The sequence below is a fragment of the Salvelinus namaycush genome, chromosome 35, assembly GCF_016432855.1.
Source record: "Salvelinus namaycush isolate Seneca chromosome 35, SaNama_1.0, whole genome shotgun sequence".
NCBI classification, from domain to species: domain Eukaryota; kingdom Metazoa; phylum Chordata; class Actinopteri; order Salmoniformes; family Salmonidae; genus Salvelinus; species Salvelinus namaycush.
This window is the reverse complement of record NC_052341.1, coordinates 23,158,852-23,180,506: the sequence shown is the minus strand read 5'-3', so window position 1 is coordinate 23,180,506 and position 21,655 is coordinate 23,158,852. Positions and strand designations below refer to the sequence as shown.

Genomic DNA, 21,655 nt, shown 5'->3' with positions numbered 1-21,655 from the left:
AGCACTCCACCAATCAGGTCTTTATGGTAGAGTGGCCAGACGGAAGCCACTCTTCAGTAAAAGGCACATGACAGCCCGCTTGGAGTTTGCCTAAAGGCACAAGATTTTCTGGTCTGATGAAACCAAGATTGAACTCTTTGGTCTGAATGGCAAGTGTCACATCTGGATAAAACCAGGCACCATCCCAATGGTGAAGCATGGTGGTGGCAGCATCATGCTGTGGGGATGTTTTTCAGGGACAGGGAGACTAGTCAGGATCGAAGGAAAGATGAACGGAGCAAAGTACAGAGAGATCCTTGATGAAAACTTGCTCCAGAGCGCTCAAGACAGACTGGGGAGAAGGTTCACCTTCCAACAGGACAACGACCCTAAGCACACAGCCAAGACAATGCAGAATTGGCTTCGGGACAAGTCTTTGAATATCTTTGAGTGGCCCAGCCAGAGCCCGGACTTGAACCTGATCGAACATCTCTGGAGAGACCTGAAAATAGCTGTGCAGCGACGCTCCCCATCCAACCTGACAGAGCTTGAGAGGATCTGCAGAGAAGAATGGGAGAAACTCCCCAAATACAGGTGTGCCAAGCTTGTAGCATCATATCCAAGAAGACTTGAGGCTGTAATCTCTGCTAACAAAGTACTGAGTAAAGGGTCTGAACACTTATGTAAATGTGATATTTTGTTTTATTTTTAATACATTTGCAAAATGTGTGTAGATTGAGGGGGAATGATTTAATCTATTTTGGAATAAAGCTGTAATGTAACAAAATGTGGAAAAAGTCAAGGGGTCTGAATACTTTTCAAATGCACTGTGTGTATATATACAAATTGCATGGGTGGGGTTTCACAAGGTAAGGCCATTGAGTTGGTAAGAAAAGTTTGAAATAAATATTTATTTCAATCTTCATACAGTTGAAGAATTTAGTCAGTTTAAAAGTTCCTATTTTTATATGAACTTGATATTAAAAGGCTTTTCAGAGTATTTCCGGTGGTTATCTGGGTAACCTCAGTAACCTCTTGGTGAAACACCACCCTGGTAGAGCTAGGTTTAGCTTTTACTCACTTTATAAACACAATGAATACGCCAGACTGAACATATGTAACTTACTGCATAGACTGTACAGAATAGAAGACATTTTCTGATTAACAAGTGTTATTGTTTCACTCTTCCTGCCATTTTCATGTTGCTGTGTGTGTGTGTATGTATGTGCAATATTCTTTACAGTACGAGTCTCTACATGAGGATGAGGTGAATTAGTTACAACTCCTAATTAGTACCTATAAGCCGAACCAAAAACACTGATTTTGGGCTAGATTCAATCCGATTGCCCCTATTCGGCTATGAACCTTTTAAAAGCAAGATTTCCGTGTTCGCAGAGACTGCATTCACGGTAAACGCTACATATGTCGGCTCAATCGGAAATGAATGTCAATCACGCTATAATGCAGCTCTTCCGTGGTCCGGATTGAATCTAGGCCCAAGTACTTTGATTAGGATGAAAACTCAATGTAAAGCTCAAACTCAGAAACTTGATCAGTCTCCGATGAGATTTTGAATAACGTACATCTTCTTAACGGATACTCACAGACAAGCTTAATTTCGTTCAGGTTTATCATACATCCGTTCATGAATTAATACAACCGTTTTCCCAGAGCCTTCCCAAGTCATTGTGTGAACTGATTGACTGTTCTGCCATGATCACAGTGAATAGAAAATACAGTTTCCACACCCTTTGCTTACATAAAAATATATGATTTCAAGATTAAGGGCTCGATTCAATCAGATCCGCTTTAGCCGACATCTGCGTAGTGGTTGTTTTGGGGGTGGGACTGCGATAGAGCTGTCAAATCCACAAGCGTCTCCTGCCATTATACTTAAAGCGGACATGAACATTGGCTGCATGGTTTAAAAGTTCTAACAGTGGAATGTGAAATACGCCTTGATTAGGATGATAGAAATCCTCATGATTTAGTTTTCAATTTGAGCGTGTATAGCCTACACTTTCCTGTTCTGAACTTCTATCGTGAATGGAGCGGTGGGCTTCGTGACAATGATCGTAAGAGCAGCTGCTCAAAGTTTTGACGGCTCCGACTCAGCTCCACCGTCAAAACATCCGCTGTGCGGGTGTCTGCTATCGCAGGTTGACGCTTGATCTGATTGAATCTAGGCCTAAATTTCAATCTGAATTAAACCAAAATCCACCTTCTCTTTGTGTGACAATGTACACCCATTCCTTTCTGGTGAGGTTTAGTTGGCTGGTGTAGTTTGCCCATGAAGAGAACTCTTCTGCTTGTTCACCATGATCAGCTTAAGCAAATTTCTAGCATAAATTCTAATCTACATATGACTTAATGTGTGGATCTACAAGCAGTATTAACTTTAGAAGCCATCTTATGTTTGTCACAGCATCAGCTCAAGCTTATTGGGACATGTGCATGACCTTACAATGTATTGTTTAGTGTATTTGTCATTTGTTCCGTTAAATCTTAACTTTGTACCAATGTACATTTCTCTGTGTTCAATGGGAACCACTCTGAATGCATTTCATGTGTTGCTTCCTGCTCTGATTGTGCAAGTGGAATTCACTCACTACATGATTGTAAAATCCTGCATTTAAATTTGTGAATAAAACATCAGTTAGTGTAGGTGACTTAGTTTGGGGTAGTGTGATCTGTTTGTGTGTGAAGGCTACTTTAGAAGGAAACATGCTTGCTCCATAAACTTCAAGACAGCTCTTATCCCTTATAGTGTTTTTTTCTTTGACCTTTTATTTAACTAGGCAAGTCAGTTCAGAACAAATTCTTATTTTCAATGACGGCCTAGGAACAGTGGGTTAACTGCCTTGTTCAGGGGCAGAACGACAGAGTTTACCTTACCTCGGGGATTCGATCTTGCAACCTTTCTGTTACTAGTCCAACACTAACCACTAGGCTACCTGCCACCCCGTGTTTGCAGCTCTAAAGTAGTAGTAGTACTATGGTAAAGGATAGGGTTTTCAGGCAGTTAAAATGTCAGCATATGGACATAAGTGATCCAGTTGGTTCTGTTATCCATTACATGAGAGCTCCATGTGGGGGAAGTTTGTTGCCAGATCCAAATGGCTCCCTATACGGTGCACTACTCTAAACCAAGGCCATAGACTCTGGTCATAAGTAGTGCACTATATAATGAATAGGGTGCCCTTTCAGATGCAGCCTTGTTTCATAGAGAAAGTGTTCTCCCCGTTTCCCACACATCTGGCCCGTAGTAACTTCCTGGAACACTAAACTCCCAGGAATGCAGCTTGCAGTGTCATGGTGACTCAATCAACAGCACTGTCCTCCCTACTTCCCTAGAACTAGATTAGTATTCCCTAATCTCAACACCAGGCAGAGATGTCAACTATCTGCTTAGCAGCTGTTTCTCTCCAGTGTTACAGAACATACCGTGGGCCCCTAAAGGACCACTGCATTAGGAGTTGAAATAAGATTCACCAATGTTACATGGTGATGTTTCCAGCATTGTCACCCAGAGATGCCTTGCAAAAGGATGGTTGATCTCACTGTGGCTGGCTGCTGAAACTAACATCGCCCCCTCTTCAAGGCATCTCAGGTTGAAAACAATGTTCTTTGACTGCTTGACAAGGCAACAAACATTCCGTATCTGTCTCTGGGAATGAGCCTTTACCAGTCTAGCAGAGCCGAAAATACAAAGACAGAAGCGGTACGACACAGGACGAAGGTTTAAATTAATTTATATATATATAAAAAAGAAAAAAAGAAGCATTTTACTGAAGCCAAAACAAACATCTATCACTTGTTTTTCCTCATGGAAACATAGAATACCATCTGAACAGAAACAGCCATTGATGACAAGGAAAACAGAAGAAAGGAGGGAAAGAAATAACTCAAATGAAGAGGGTAAGTGCAGCACTGTTCAGAATCATACAGTATAGCATTGAGTCAGGCTTATTTTCTTCAGTTATCTGCTCATGTACATTCTCTAAATTCGGTAACATGCAAGCATTGATGAAGCATACAGTCAAACACGCATGGAAATATACTTTTATCTTATAGGATATTTTGTTAAAATATGAAAAATCTAGATGTACAGTGATAAAGAAACTTAAGAGTTTGACAATAGAAAAACAATTCACTCCATAGTGTTTTCTTGAAGGAAAAGGGGACTACATTCATTTCACTGAACAAAGAGTCCACGCCCTCCCCCAAAAAATACAGGATTCCACAATATCAGGTGACGTAAGATGTTTTTGACCCCACTTCTAGTTTTTAGAATGGTTATTACTAAATAAGTGTGTGTGCCTTGAGAAACGGGTGGTACACTCAAAGAAGATCCTAGGATTCACGTGTACATCTACTCACGACTGCATTAGATAGGTTGACATGAAGGCTAGCTGCCAGAAATATAGGGAATGGTTCCCCACACAGTTTCCTTTACAGAATACACTACTGTTAACTGTCTTAAGTAATTTCTTCCCAAAAATTAAGTGCTTGCCTATAATGCTGCCATTGGCTACTTCCCTCTCTTGGGGTTGTGTCCTGTATAAAAAATAAAAGAAAAAACAATAAAAAACGAGGAACTTTCCAATCAGCAGTGGAAGGCTTGGTGATTCTGGTGGTCAAAGTCCAGAGGTCTGTTTTGATCTCATTTACATTTTAACTTTATCAAGACTTACTGTGCTTCACTTAAGGTTTAGTTGTCATTTGTATCTCCAAAACAGGGTCACCTCTAACAACTTCTAATTTTCTTTTTTGTTGTTGTTGCTTGTCCTTGTTTTGGTCTTTTAGTTTTTGCATCATATTATTTTCTGCTTTTTATACCAATGGGTGGGTGGTGGTCTGTCTACTGCTCACACATACTGTAGTCCGGAGGTGGATCCATACCTCGTTTTCTTTTGGCACCTTGGAGTAGAGGATAAACGTGGTTTCGAGTGGGAGTCAGGTCGTGGGGGTGAGAACAGAGGGGGCGGGATAGTAGAGCTCATTGAGGAGAGGGGTCAGGACCTCTACTTATCGCCGGCCTTTTCACTAACCCCAGTGTCCCCGTCTCCGCTTGTGCACGAGTTGGTTACAGCGGTGGCTATGCTCTTGCCCCCCTCCTCAGTTTTGACCCTCTTGGGTTCGGGGTGGTCGGCCAGCTCCCCGTTTTGCCTCTTGGTGGGCAGCGATGCAGAGGCCGAGGCATGGGCTGCCAACAGGTGGAGGGGGTTCACCACTGCTGAGAGAGGGGATAGAGGGATTTTCACTACTGGATTCCTGGCAGGCCTGACATAAACAAGCACTACGGAGTGAAAAGGCTGGTAAAGTAATTTTAATCATCTGCCATTTTTAAAGCTTCATGAGTGTTGGGTGCCCTTTTGAAAATGTCTCACCTGTGTTAGCAGCAGTAGTGATGGGGACCAGGTGAGTCCCGTTCTGTGTGATGGTCTTGATAGGAAGCCGATGCTGACCCAGGGGAGGTTGTTGCACGATGGTAACTGTTGTTAGGGGTGTGGCCTGGGTGGTCTGGATTATGCGATTGGCCCCGCCTATAGAGGAAGTAGTGATGGCTGGGACCGACTCCACTTTGACTGAGAAAGAGCGACAAACACTTTGCAATATAAGACTACAATTCTTCATTTATAAAAGGGACTGTTACAGCAAAGAATGGAAAAATGTACTGTAAATCTATACGCCAAACTCAGTCTCCCCACCTTTGACCCCATTGTGGTCTCCCCCTCCGTTCTCCTGCGGTTCTGTTTTCAGCGTAACAACTGAATTCTGTGTGGCAGCGACGGTAGCCATGGTGACCATCGGAATCTGTTGAAGTACGTGCACCGTCTGCATGATGGGGGCAGAGCTTACAGCTGTTGTCATGACAGGCGTTGCCATGGTGTAGGTAACAGGCTTCATTGTCGTCTGAGGCAACTGTCGCTGCATGGCGATCAGCACCGGCTGGCTGTTCAGAGGGGAGCCTGTCAGAAACAAGTGTCAGAGGTCAGACAGGAAATGGAGTGGTTTACCACCCACCACCAGAGTTGAAAAAACAACTTCCAACAAACTCACCAGTAGCACTCTTAGCGAATTGGGCCTCCTGGATGACAGCTAGTTTGGGCTGTAGGGCAGTGGCCGTGGTGGGAGCTGTGGCCCGAGCTGGCTCTGGGTCCATGGGGACAGGGGAGCCCTCCCTGGATAGGCTTTCTGGGGTCTGCACACCACTGGAGTGGGCCGACAGCCCCCCTGTGTGGCTAGGAGAGGCCGGGGCACTCCTGAAGGGAAGACAGCAGGAAGACTATTAGAATGATGCAAACGTGAAAGTGTGTGCTGTCATCTGTGTGCGCATACCAATAAGAAACATCCTCCCCAGAGCCCATTGACTAATTTAGAGCTCAGTAGCCTTTGCAGATTCCCCAAAAACCTGATGTTCCGGTTTTCAGAGGAAATGGAAAGAGCCTTCCGCTTTTAGAGTTAACAAGGCGACACCACATCTTTTTTTCAGTTTTCGTCAAGACAAGCATCTAGGGGATCTGGCTTCAAATGTTTATTTTACACCTGGTATGTTAGGTTAAGAGCTCAGTGTCCCAGACAGACAAATCTACCTGCAGTGCCTAACTGAGCCCACAGGGGGCATGCCATTTCAAACTACAGTATATATACACAGTGCATTTTTAAAGTATTCAGACCCCTTGACTTTTTCCACATTTTGGTACGTTACAGCCTTATTCTAAAATGGATGAAATAGTTTTCCCTCCCTCAATCTACACACAATTCTTTAATGAGTCGGACGGGAAGGATATACTCCAAACACCCGAACAGGCCCTCATCCCCGTCATTCGCTGGAGAAAGAAACAGATTTTGCGGAAAGAGATCGGGGTACCTTGTGAGGATCAGGCGATGAGTGGCTAATCTGCCTTTGCCATCCGTACTGTCAGCTAACATTCAATCGCTGGAAAATAAATGGGACGAACTGAAAGCAAGTATATCCTACCAACGGGACATCAACTGTAAATCTTATGTTTCACAGAGTCATGGCTAACCGACGTCATTAAGAACATACAGCTGGAGGGTTATACACTCCATCGGCAGGACAGAACAGCAGCCTCTGGTAAGACACGGGGCGGGGGTCTATGCATATATGTGAACAACAGCTTGTGCACGATATCTAAGGAAGTCTCGAGGTTTTGCTCGCCTGAGGTAGAGTATCTCATGATAAGCTGTAGACCACACTATCTACCTAGAGAGTTTATCTGTATTTTTCGTAGCTGTCTACATACCACCACAGACCGATGCTGGAATTAAAACCGCACTCAATAAGCAAACAGGAAAACACTCATCCAGAGGCGGCGCTTATATGAGGGAAATATACACTGAGTGTATAAAACATTAGGAAAACCTCCCTAATATTGAGTTGCACCCCCTTTTGCCCTCAGAACAGCCTCAATTTGTCAGGGCATGGACTCTACAAGGCGTTGAAAGCGTTCCACAGGGATGCTGGCCCATGTTGACTCCAATGCTTTCCACAGCTGTGTCCAGTTGGCTGGATGTCCTTTGGGTGGTGGGCCATTCTTGATACACATGGGAAACTGTTGAGTGTGAAAAACCCAAATGCGTTGCAGTTCTTCACACTCAAAATGGTGTGCCTGGCACCTACTACCATACCCCATTCAAAGGCACTTAAATATTTTGTCTTGCCCATTCACCCTCTGAATGGCACATATGCACTATCCATGTCTCAAGGCTTAAAAATTATTCTTTAACTTGTCTCCTTCCCTTCATCTACACTGTCTGAAGTGGATTTAACAGGTGACAATCAACAAGGGGTCATAGCCTTCACCTGGTCAGTCTATGTCATGGAAAGAGCAGGTGTTCCTAATGTTTTGTACACTCAGTGTACATGGAAATATAGGCGTATCTGAGTTATAGTGAGTATTACCTAGATGAGAGGGGCCCTAGCGGGGTCCTGAAGCAGGGTACCCCCCTGGCCCTGCGTTTCCTGAACGCCTGTTCACACAACTTGCCCTCTGATGAGGGGTCGATCCTCCAGAACGATCCCTTACCCGGTTCCTCCTGAGACCGAGCCACTTTGATGAAGTAGCGGTTCAGAGACAAGTTGTGACGGATCGAGTTCTAGAACACAAAAGAGAGAGACAGTATTCATTACTATGGAAAGGTTATGGCGGATTGAGATTCTGGAACAAGACAGAAATGAGACTGATGGAATTGTAGAACACCAGGAAGAGAGACAGAAGGGAGGGGAGCGGGAGAAACAACGGATCAGTTTCTAGAACACAAGGGAGGAAGATGTAAGCAATAGAGTTCAGTTCAAAAACACATGAACGAAAGATTGCGATGGATAAAGTGAGACAGGATAACTTAAAAAGAAGCTGTATACTTAGATGTCAGTTTGTCTCTCATTCTAAGAGAAATACCACAGCAGCATGAAATACAGGGTGGATTCACCAACCTGCCAGCCTTTGTCTGCGGTCCTGTAGTAGGGGTAGTTCTTGGTGATGTGTGTGTAAATCCCATTCAGAGTCAGCTGCTTGTCGGGGGCCATGGTGATGGCCTGGACTATTAGTTGGGCATAGGAATACGGGGGCTTGGAGTCATCCTGAGGACAGAACAAATGGAGAAATGGGCTTTATTTCATGCTACAGATATGGCAGCATTTAGACTTTTACTATAATTGCATGTGCTTATCTGGGTAAAAAAAAAGAAAAGAAAGAAAAGGGTTTGGTTTTGTGGGAACTTGTGTGAGGAACATGAAACTGAAAACATGTTGGAAAACAAGTAGAGCCCCACCCTCAACCCTATTTTACTAGCGTTCACCAGGGTTCCTCACTCAAGTTTATATTTTCCCGAACGTTTCAACGGATTTCAATGAGTAACACACCCCAGAGAACCAAAACAAATCCAATGTGTTCCGTCACCCTGGGCTCAGGGATGTATTCAAGAGGGTGCAACAGAACGCTGAGACAGAAACGTATTGTGTAGAACATATACCACTGTCTGTCAGGTAGAACAGGGAATAGTTTAGCTCTTTTAGTCTCATTTCTATTTGCACCGTTCTGAACGCTTCACTTTGCCGACTCACCCCAGGACTAGGAGTGCATTTCAACAGTCTACTGAGGAATCCTCTTCTCATATACCTTCCTTCATCAGTACTGGTCTGTCAGACGTGGCCTGGTCTCTCATTTAGCTTCCATTATACTGCCTTGACTGATCTTCTCTTTTTCATAACAGTGTAAAGGAAAGGAGACAAGGAGAGGAAGCCACTTCAGATGCATCCCTGGGTTGCTGGTGTCTCACCTTGGGGCTGTCTCCTCCCGAGCCGTCCTTGTCGTCTGTTTGGGAGTTCTCGTTGACGAGGTCAGCGGTCAGCACGCGGCCCATCCTATAGCCAGACAGCCCCGCCCCTCGGGGACTTGACGGACAGGAGTTTGGACAGGAGTTGGCGGCACTGTGGGGGACGAGAAACAATTTAACAGTGAGACAGTGGGAGAGAGCATGGTAATCCTGTGATGGCAAAAAAAATGAAAATGAAAATGAAATATCTAATAAATAATGAAACATGTTTAAATAATGCAAAAACAAAGTGTTGGAGAAGAAAGTAAAAGTGCAATATGTGCCATGTTAGCGTTTTTTTTACGTTTAAGTTCCTTGCTCAGAACATGAAAACATATGAAAGCTGGTGGTTCCTTTTAACATGAGTCTTCAATATTCCCAGGTAAGAAGTTTTAGGTTGTAGTTATTATAGGACTATTTCTCTCTATACCATTTGTATTTCATAGACCTTTGGATGTTCTTATAGGCACTTTAGTATTGCCAGTGTAACAGTATAGCTTCCGTCTCTCTCCTTGCCCCTACCTAGGCTCGAACCAGGAACACATAGACAACAGCCACCCTCGAAGCATCGTTACCCATCGCTCCACAAAAGCCGTGGTTGTTCCAAGGGGAACAACTACTTCAAGGTCTCAGAGCGAGTGACGTCACCAATTGAAACGCAATTAGAGCGCACCCCGCTAACTAGCTAGCCATTTCACATCGGTTACACCAGCCTAATCTCGGGAGTTGATAGGCTTGAAGTCATAAACAGCTCAATGCTTGAAGCACAGCGAAGAGCTGCTGGCAAACGCATGAAAGTGAAGAGCTGCTGGCAAACGCATGAAAGCATGCTGTTTGAATGAATGCTTACGAGCCTGCTGCTGCTTACCACAGCTGTCAGACTGCTCTATCAAATCATAGACTTAATTATAACATAATAACACACAGAAATACGAGCCTTAGGTCATTAATATGGTCAAATCCGGAAACTATAATTTTGAAAACAAAACGTTTATTATTTCAGTGAAATACGGAACCGTTCCGTATTTTATCTAATGGGTGGCATCCATAAGTGTAAATATTGCTGTTACATTGCACAACCTTCAATGTTATGTCATTATTACGTAAAATTCTGGCAAATTAGTTCGCAACGAGCCAGGTGTCCCAAACTATTGCATATAACCTGACTCTGCGTGCAATGAACGCAAGAGAAGTGACACAATTTCCCTAGTTTAATATTGTCTGCTAACCTGGATTTCTTTTAACTAAATATGCAGGTTTAAAAATATATATACTTCTGTGTATTGATTTTAAGAAAGGCATTGATGTTCATGGTTAGGTACATTCGTGCAACGATTGTGCTTTTTCCCCCGCAAATGCACTTTTGTTAAATCATCCCCCGTTTGGCGAAGTTGGCTGTCTTTGTTAGGAAGAAATAGTCTTCACACAGTTCGCAACGAGCCAGGCGGCCCAAACTGCTGCATATACCCTGACTCTGTTGCACAGAACACAAGTGCAACAATTTCCCTAGTTAAAAAAAAATCATGTTAGCAGGCAATATTAGCTAAATATGCAGGTTAAAAAATATATACTTATGTATTGATTTTAAGAAAAGCATTGATGTTTATGGTTAGGTACATTGGTGCAACGACAGTGCTTTTTTCGCGAATGCGCTCGTTAAATCACCCGTTTGGTGAAGTAGGCTATGATTCAATGATAAATTAACAGGCACCGCATCTATTATATGCAATGCAGGACAAGCTAGATAAACTAGTAATATCAACCATGTGTAGTTAACTAGTGATTATGTTAAGATTGATTGTTTTTTATAAGATACGATTAATGCTAGCTAGCACCTTACCTTGGCTTCTAGCTGCACTCGCATGACAGGGAGTCAGCCTGCCACGCAGTCTCCTCGTGGAGTGCAATGTAATCGGCCATGATCGGTGTCCAAAAATGCTGATTACCGATTGTTATGAAAACTTGAAATCGGCCCCAATTAATCGTTCATTCCGATTAAATCGGTCGACCTCTAATACATACATACATACACACACCAGGAGTGTTCAAATCTAAGCCTGGGGGTCCGGTAGTGCTGGTTCTGTTCTACCGGATAATTAATTGCACCCACCAAGTGAGAAAGGTCTAAATCCATCCCTGATTAGAGGGGAAGAATAAAAATCAGCATTGGAACTCGCTTCGAGGTCCAGATTTGAATAACCATGCTATCTGCACCATGCTATCTGCTCTGACCGTTTCATGGCTCCAACTTCACTCGTCTCACCTGATGGTGCCAGTGGGTGAGGGCAGCGGGCTTATGAGGTGGGCGATGTTGTCTGGAATGTTGATGGTCAGCGGCGCCATCTGGTGCTGGACGGGCTTGACAGGTGACTCCGACACGTTCCTACGCTCCTTCTTATCGCTGGACAGGGCTGTGAACGTGATCTTGATGTTGGTGCTGGGGAACCGGAAACAGCACCTAGAGAACAAAGAGAGGGAGGAGAGTCAGATAATATTAGGACATGACAAGTGCAGGCCATCCAGACTCACTCAATTGTGAGAATGTCTCTTTAATTATGCATATTGACTGCTACACACCAGCAGTGTTGCTATGGGCATCTTTGCACATATCCAAAACAAGCAGAGCAGCTCTAATAAACCAGTACGGGCCAGAAGAGTTAGCCATTAAACTGGGTTTATAAATGGATGGCCATCATGACACTTACATAACAGGTCTTATTATTACATGGGGGTATATTTGGACCATATCATCTGCTCTGGGACCAGCTGACTGGCCTGCTGTGACATAGGCCTATTTGATATTTCAGACCTCATAGAATCAGAGTTGTAAACAGGTCTACTAATCAAGACTATTATTTCCAACCCCCTACTTCTATTGGCCATTTCCTACAGGTAACATTTGGAAAAGTTAGCAATCCAGCTTGATCTACAAACCATGCTGACGATAAAAGCATGGGGTAGGCATAGTTTGTTTCTACACGATGCTGCGCAAACATTGCAACACACCCGACTTGAAATAATGCTGAGATTGAGTCAAAGCACGGCCCATCGCAAAAGTACAGATAACTAGCCGGAGAGCCTTCAGAAAGTATTCAAACCTGTTGACTTATTCCACATGTTGTTGTGTTACAGCTTGAATTCAGGGTGGATAATAATATATCCACACACAATACCCCATAATGGCAAAGTGAAAACATGTTTTTAGACATTTTTGAAAATTAAACACAGATATCAAATTTACATAAGTATTCACACCCCTTTGCTATGACACTAACTTCAGCTCAGGTTCAAGTTCACCTGCGGCCAATTCAATTGTTTGGACACGATTTAGAAAACAACACACCTGCCAATGTAAGGTCCCACAGTTGATAGTGCATGTCAGAGCAGAAAATATACCATTAAGTCCAAGGAACTGGCCGTAGAATGATTTGTGATGTGGCATATATTTGGGGAAGGGTATAAAACTATTTATTGAGTGTTGAAAGTTTCCAAGAGCACAGTGGTCTCCATCATTGGGAAATGGAACAAATATGTTACTACTCAGACTCTGCCTAGAGCTGGCTGTCTGACCGACCAAACTGAGTAACCAGGCAAGAAGGACCTTGGTCAGGGAGGTGACCAAGAACTCAATGATCCCTCTGACATTACTACAGAGTTCCTTGGCTGAAATGGGAGAACCTGCCAGAAGGACAACAGTCTCTACAGCACTTTACCAATCTGGGCTTTACGGGAGAGTGGCCACTCCCGAGCTGAGAAAAAGGCACATGACCGCATGTGATGGGTTTGCAAAAAGGCACGTGAAAAACTCAGAGCATAAGGCAAAATATTCTGTGGTCTAATGAGACAAATGTAACGCTTTGGTCTGAATGCAAAGCTCTACATCTGGAAAAAAAACCAGGCACAGCTCATCACCCATCTAACACCATCCCTCCCGTGAAGCATGGTGGGGGCGGCATCATGCTATGGGGATGCTTTTCAGTGGCATGGACTGGGAGACTGGTAAGGATAGAAGGAACAATGAATGGAGCCAAACAAATGCATATCCTTGATGAGAACCTGCATCAGTGCAAATGACATTTGACTGGGGTGAAGATTTACGTTTCAACAGGACAATGACCCCAAGCATACAGCCAAAGCAACGCTGGAATGGCTTCAGAACAAGAATGTGAAAGTCCTTGAGTGGCCCAGCCAAAGCCCAGACTTTAATCCCATTAAATATGTTGAAAGACTTGAAGATTGCTGTTCAACACCACTCCCCATGTAATTTAACAGAGCTTGAGAACGTCTGCAAGAAAGAATGGGAGAAAATCCCCAAATCCAGAGGTGCAAAGCTGATAGACATACCCAAGATGACTCAATGCTGTAATCACCACCAAAGGTGCTTCTACAAAGCATTGACTCAGGGGTGTGAATACTTATGTACACGAGATATTTCACTTTCAATACATTTGAAAACATTTTCACTTTGTCATTATCGGGTATCTAGATGGGTGATTGAAAAAATATTAATTTAATTCAGGATGTAACAACAATGTAGGATAAATCAAGGGGTACAAATACGTTCTGAAGGCACTGTACATATTCCCCCAAACACTGTGCTAGTAATGCACGGCCCAGTAAGAGATATTCACACAAAGATATGCACGCTTAGCAATTGCATTAATGTTAAATTACAACATTTTCAGGTTGTTTCGCGAAACCATTCTATACAAAGAAAACAAGCGTCGCCAGTCAACATTAGCTAGCGGCTCACTAACGTTTGGTGGGGACAGGCGCTGTGTGTTGCTTGACACAACACGTGCCGCGGCGGGGGAACAAAACAATAACAAAGCGGAGGTCAGAATATAGTCACATTTATGTAAGCTAGCAGTTCTACCTCGACATAAAATGTAAAATACTACCCATCTTACATTCGTGGGAGTTGCAGAGGTGGAGCCCCTCGTCTCTGGAACACCCCATCCACAAACACCCCGTTTTTGCCGAGGCATCGGAGGTAGAATTCCCCGCTGCCGGTGCCGTCTTCACCAGCAGTGAAAATTTCGAGGTGCCGGCGAGAGATGAAACTGGAGTGGCCCATGCTAACGTCCACCGAGCCCTGCGATGAGTTCCGTCCGATGGTCGCCGACCTCTTCTTCATCAGGTATTCGAATTCTCGGCCCTCAAGCCGGGCGACTGCCGACCCCATCGCCATCTTCTTGGGGGTTCTAATGTTGAGGCTGTGTGCGGAAAAATTTAATTGGAGAGCACTTTAAATTTGGCAGAGTTGAGAATTTCAGAGATTTCGTAAAAGGGAATACAATTTTAAACCGAGAATAATTTGGACAGGAACGTGCCAGATCGGGGACACAGCGGCTCCAACCCACCGCCGCGACAGAGAGAAAGAGAAGGGACAACAGCCAACCAAAGGAGGCCAAATGGGCGGAAATGAGATTACTGAAGGCTCAACGATCCAATCACTTCAAAGATTGGGTAGGCGAATAACCGTGCTTACCAATGACAATCACATATAAATACATGGTAAAAAACAAGGTTGATTGCACTGTAGGCTGACACGCAAATCGATGGCTGAATGTAAACTATGGTATCCGAAAATTACGGATTGGACTGAAGTTTTGTAAATGGGTAGTTGATATACAGTATTGCTAAAACAAAAGTTATAATAAATAAATACACTTCTAAAATTGAATTAAAAAACATATAGTTGCAATAAATTATGTCTTAACAACTCAAAATATTGTGGCCACCGTGGATTTGAAATGTATATACAATTTAACGAACCATTTCATGTCGGTGCTTTGAATTTGTCCTCTGGTGTGACTATAGCATCACTATAAATGTTAATATAAAGGTTTAATTATTCCCAAATAGAAAATACAAAATATTTTCACTCATTATTAGTTACTTCTGTATTTAAAATCGGTCTCACCTGCCCTCCTGGACAACTACAGCACCCAATGTCACAGGAAGGCCTAAAAGATCACCAAGGACAAGATCCACTCAAGCCACTGCCTGTTCACCATGCTACCATTCAGAAGGTGAGGTCAGTACAGGTGCATCAAAGCTGGGACCGAGAGACTGAAAAATAACTTATATCTCAAGGCCATCAGACTGTTAAACAGCCATCACTAACACAGAGAGGCTGCTGCCTACATAAAGACTTGAAATCATTGGCCACTTGAATAAATGAATCACTAGTCACTCTAATAATGCCACTTTAATAATGTTTACAGATCTTACATTACTCATCCCATATGTACACTACCGTTCAAAAGTTTGGGGTCACTTAGAAATGTCCTTGTTTTTTAAATAAAAGCATTTTTTTTTGTCCATTAAAATAACATCAAATTGATCAGAAATACAGTGTCGACATTGTTAATGTTGTAAATGACAATTGTAGCTGGAAATGGCAGATTTTTTATGAAATATCTACATAGGCGTACAGAGGCCCATTATCAGCAACCATCACTCCTGTGTTCCAATGGCACTTTGTGTTAGCTAATCCAAGTTTATCATTTTATAAGGCTAATTGGTCATTAGAAAACCCTTTTGCTATTATGTTAGCACAGCTGAAAACTGTTGTGCTGATTTAATAAGCAATAAAACTGACCTTCTTTAGACTAGTTGAGTATCTGGAGCATCAGCCTTTGGGTTCGATTACAGGCTCAGTCTATTCTTGTTCTGAGAAATGAAGGATATTCCATGCGAGAAATTGACAAGAAACTGAAGATCTCGTACAACGCTGTGTACTGCTCCCTTCACAGAACAGCGCAAACTGGCTCTAACCAGAATAGAAAGAGGAGTGGGAGGCCCCAGTGCACAACTGAGCAAGAGGACAAGTACATTAGAGTGTCTAGTTTGAGAAAACACTCACAAGTCCTCAACTGGCAGCTTCATTAAATAGTACCCGGAAAACACCAGTCTCAACGTCAACAGCGAAGAGGCGACTCCGGGATGCTGGCTTTCTAGGCAGAGTTGCAAAGAAAAAGCCATATCTCAGACTGGCCAATAAAAAGAAAAGATTAAGATGGGCAAAAGAACACAGACACTGGACAGAGGTCGCCTCTTCACTGTTGACATTGAGACTGGTGTTTGCGGGTACTATTTAATGAAGCTGCCAGTTGAGGACTTGTGAGGCGTCTGTAATAGACAAAAACATTTGCTTTTCTTTCAAAAACAATGGACATTTCTAAGTGACCCCAAATTTTATACCATCTATTTCATCTAGCCTATGCCACTCGGTCATTGCTCATCCATATATTTATATGTATATATTCTTATTCCATCCCTTTACTTAGATTTGTGTGTATTAGGTAGTTGTGGAATTGTTAGATTACTTGTTAGATATTTCTGCACTGCTAACCATGTGTATGTGACCAATAAAATTTGATTTGATTTGTAATTTCAATTGAAAAACACATAATTCCCTTGTATGTTGATGATAACCAATTTTTAAATTTACTTGTGTATTATGATCACGTTACCTGCCACATGCTTAACAATTATTTTTACATTTTGTCCAAGACAACACGTTTTTTCCTTTCATTTATGAGCATCACCCCATAGGACATTATGTCACACCTTGGGACAATACATAGGCAGTCAAATGTTATGGTTAAAACATGAATTACACTTTCAGAGGTTTCTGACCACTGTAAAACGCAACTTTTAAACATTAGCAATGGATCCTTGTAAAATAATTTAATGTGTACTCATTCCAATTACAGGGCCTCGAGAGAGTCCTGTTTTGTTATTTTTGGTATACCTCCCAGAGTCAGCAGTGGGTAATTTGCGCGCCTGCTGCCTTAATCCTTGGCTACGGTAGCTGTTTCTTAGGCTCCCTCTCCAGGATCAAACCCTGATTCCCTATTACCCGTGGTCACCATGGTAGACACAGAAAGTACCGTCGAAAGTTGATAGGACATACATTCGAATGAGACATCACTGCCACAAAGGGCGCACAAATGGCTCAAGGTCATCTAGACTCACCAAAAGCGACACCCGATAGTACCCCACATGGGTTTTGGGTTTGATAAATGCACCCATCCCCAAAGGTCAATGCTCATTGACATGTATTAGCTCTAGAATTGACAGTTATTCAAGTAACATTGGAGCGATCAAGGAACCATAACTGATGAGCCATTCACAGTTTCACTGTACTAGTCAAGTGTACTTAGACTTGCATGGCCTAATCTTTGAGTCAGGCATATACTACTAGGAGGATCAACCAGGTAGCCCCCCACAACATTGCGGTTAACCTGGCTGCACAGTGAGGCGCAGGGGCGGCTCCGACCTACCTCCAGTTGAAGCTGCAGGAGCCGAGACGCCCTGCAGAGGTGTTCTGTTTGAGAGTTGGTAAAGCAGTATACCACACTATGGAGACAATGACTAGGTTTGACAAACACAACATGTCTCTGACACCATGCCCCGCACAGAATTACCATCGGAGGACGGGTCGACTGCGTCTCACTCGGAGTGAGGTCAGCCAGGGTTATTGGAAAATTGCTAAATAATATAAATAGGTATCATACCAATGAGTGTTATTTGACGATAAATAAGCCGTAAAAGGAAATTCTAATAGTGTATTAATGGATTATGTCCCCCGGAGTGACAGCTATTTCCTCTGGTGTGACTCCTATCTTAATCTTAGTCTGTTCAGACCATGTGCTCCATCAATGGCTTTTGTACTTCCCAGTGGCGACCCATCATTCAGGGCAGGTGGGAGCAGAGCCCCATCTTTTTAGCTAAAAAAACCCAAAACAATAACATATATTTTTAAACTATGTAAAAAAAAATATAAAAATCAAAGCTGCATACACACTTGGTCTCTGTTTTGTTTTCTTGGGTAAGTCAGCTCCAAAATGCAGGTGTTTCAGCCTAGCCTATTGGTTAACTATTTAACTAACTATTTAGCAGTCTTATAGCTTGGTGGTAGAAGCTGTTCAGGGTCCTGTTGGTTTCAGACTTGGTGCATCAGTACCGCTTGCCATGCGGTAGCAGGGCGAACAGTTTCTGACTTGGGTGGCTGGAGTCTTTGACAATGTTTAGGGCCTTCCTCTGACACTGCCTGGTATAGAGGTCCTGGATGGCAGGGAGCTTGGCCCCAGTGATGTACTGGGCCGCACGCACTACCCTCTGTAGCGCCTTGCGGTCAGATGCCAAGCAGTTGCTTTACCAAGCAGTGATGCAGCCAGTTAAGATACTCTCAATGATGCAGCTGTAGAACTCTGTTCAGTGGGTGTGCCGTGATGTGGCTTGAAGTGACTAATGACATATTTAATGGACAGCGGTGGATTTTGAACACACAACTCAACCCTTCCCCGTTTTTCCCAGTTTGGGTTTGGTAAAGTTAGGTAGGTCCTGATCAAAATGCTCCTTCTTGGAACGGATGATTTCTTCTTGGACATTTTAAACATAATGAATTGACATCCTCTAGTAGTACTCTTTGCTATTCTGTTGTTGGGTCACATGATTCAAATTCAAATAGTCGATCCTGCCGACAGTCGATCCTGCCGTGTCTTCTATGCAGCCGAGCAGCCTTTTAGTTTACAAATCGTAGTACCCACAATGCTTCAGGCGACTCGAAATGTTATGGAGGTCAAATACAAAGGTGTGGATATTAGAAATTAGCTTCGATAGTCCATATTTATTAGCCTATTAATTCACAAGACGTGTAAATGGCCGACTTGACAAGGTGTCATCGTTGAATGCCCGGTGCTTAACTCTTTATGAACAAGCGTGGCGCATAGAGAACATTCCATGTGGCATGCATGCGCTTTCGTTTATCGATGACATCATCACATAGTGGCGTTGCATTCAAGATCTAATCTGTCTCTAAACGTTTTACTGAAATGTACAATTTGGGAAAACCAGCTGACTACCTTCTTTTGAATTTCACCGTTAGAAATCTCTAGATAAACAAGATGTGGAGTTGAGTCAGTTTTCCCTTTTTATGTCACTGAAAATATTTGTACACGTATGTGTGTGTGCGCAGAGACGGGTACTTGTTCATGAATAATGACAACTCACTGTTCACATTCATCCATAATTATCTCTGCACTGCTGTGATCAAGACTAGATAGCTTGGGGGTGCATGCATCTCAATAGTCTACTAAAGTAGGTGCTGTTTATAATCTCCTACTTCCTTTGCACTGATTTGAAAACAAAGGAGTGAAAGCAGAACATTTGATGCTCTTTCAGATCTGCGCAAGTGAATGAGGGGTCATCAGGTGCAAGCAAGCAGCTAGATGTTGTACATTGCAGCAACTTCAGTCTGTTTTAGAGACAACACTGCCATCTAGTGTATATAGTAGTGCATGTGGTGTCACTAAAGTCTACTTTCTCTGAGGGCCAGACATGGAAAAAGACTGAACAAAGTATTTTATAGTGTGGAATAATTAACCTCTTATTTGTTAATATTATTCAGAACCATCACTTGTGTTTATAATGCAGTAAAGCATAAGCCAGGTGCTTGGCAAGGTCTGAGGTTTTGGCATGGATCAATGAAATGGCATCACCACAGGGGACACCAGAGGGCCACAGAAGTGTCAACTGTTGGCAGAGTGGTGGGCTGACTGTAGTCAGGTAGAACTGAATCCCAGCTCTCTTTGTTAACACGGATGTGCAACACGGTGTTAAGTTCTCTTGCTGCAGTGGTTTAGCACTTTATTCAGTGGTTGTTGGCACCGGATATTGGAAAGACTCGGCGGTATACACATGCTTGGTGTGAACTGGAAACTTAACCCCCGGGGAACAATAGGGGCATTTCAACACCTGAGTGACATGTCAACTGCAGCCTTGATTCTGTGTAACTAGCCTCCAGAGATGAATTAGTAATGCATGCCTGACACATTTACAAATTGCAGTTCAGCTAAACACAATGCCTAAGTGTCCTATGGCCATTATAAGCAAGCTGGGCCTTTATGGCACAGGAAGTAGAGGTATGTTGTCTTTGGCACACTGTTAGGCTGAAGTTAAATACTTTTTATAACATGGCCATTGATATTTACCATCAATATCCATCCACTTTTTTTTTTTTTTTTCTTCTCTCTTTCAGATGACAATCCCAAATGCCCCCCAAAATTGTGGGTGATTAGAAATGCTCTGCTTAATATCACCAAAGTAACATTTTCAATCATATAAAATAGCTGAAGGAAACTGAACTAAAAACGACTAGGCCTACATTATTTCCCCCTTTATTAGTTATCTTAAACAATTTCTCTGAGTTGTTGGCAGTGATCATGGTTATTTCTCCAGCCTCCATTGTTCATGTACAGAGAGAGATTATCACCCAGCACATGGGTGTGTCTGTGTTTGCCACCCTAAACCAGTTGTGTCACGTACACGGAAGGTTTACTTTGGTACATGGCTAGCAACATTTATGTCCATAAAATCTAGTAAATATTTGATCAGACCAAGGCAGAAGAACTTCCTTGTCATTGTGACTTTTCTTGGTGGGAAACTCCTTAGTTGTTTAAAGGTAATAAGGAAACAATTCATCCTTTTTTCCATTACACAGACCCATTCTTGTAGGGAGCATTCACTGCCCCAGTCCAGGCAACGTTACATTTCAGTAATTTAGCAGAAGCTCTTATCCAGAGCGATTTACAATTATGGTTACGTGCCTTGCTCAAGGGCACATTGTCACATTTTTCACCTAATTGGCTCAGAGATTGGAACCAGCGACCTGTTGGTTACTGGCCCAACGCTCTTAACTGCTAGGCTACCTGCTACCCTCCTGACAAACTGGACATACCCAGTTGGTTTATATTGGGCAGAGTAACTGGACATACCCAGTTGGTTTATATTGGGCAGAGTAACTGAACTCTCAGATTTAACAATAGAATAAATCACAAGAACAACTCATTTAAAAATGTAAAGTAAGTGCTTTAAAAAAACAAACATTTATCTACAATGTCAAATGCGACTGTACAATTTAATTCAGTGTAATCTTTTTAACAGTTGATAAACAAACAAAATGCACAGCCTCAAAAACAAAACCGTATCGACATTATACAAAGCGAGGAGTCCCAGGAAACCAAAAAACAAGCTAATCTCGCACGTTTAGGTGAAAGTCTTCACCTTGTTGAGTCGGTGTAAACGTCACCTAATGATCCATTATTCAGTACTGCAGTTCCAGCAAAGAATGATCACGTGAAAGAGAACATAATACATTAAAGTATTGAAGTACTTACTCCAAAACAAAGGTTTATACACTAAGCTTTTTGACATTGTAGACTTCATTTAAACCAAGAAGTCCTATCGAGATGATATATAAGACAGACCTGAGCAGAAGGAAACTGTTAGCAAATCTAGAATTCTCTCTTTATGGAGCAAC

General features: G+C 42.8%; 1 protein-coding gene across 2 annotated transcripts; it reads right to left on the bottom strand.

Moving 5' to 3' along the window:
• Positions 1–3,714: 3,714 nt before the first annotated feature.
• Positions 3,715–14,710, bottom strand: foxk2a (forkhead box K2a). Of its 2 annotated transcripts, none has more exons than XM_038974753.1 (9): positions 14,232–14,710; positions 11,585–11,779; positions 9,286–9,436; positions 8,441–8,587; positions 7,910–8,103; positions 6,043–6,245; positions 5,691–5,951; positions 5,370–5,567; positions 3,715–5,215 (listed from the first exon to the last, which is right to left on the bottom strand). In XM_038974753.1, exons 1-9 carry the CDS (start codon positions 14,510–14,512, stop codon positions 5,004–5,006), a joined length of 1,842 nt encoding a protein of 613 aa, XP_038830681.1. In that variant the 5' UTR covers positions 14,513–14,710; the 3' UTR covers positions 3,715–5,003. The 2 variants fall into 2 exon arrangements, with proteins under 2 accessions (XP_038830681.1, XP_038830682.1); XM_038974754.1 differs by having other exon boundaries at positions 3,715–5,212.
• Positions 14,711–21,655: the final 6,945 nt, after the last annotated feature.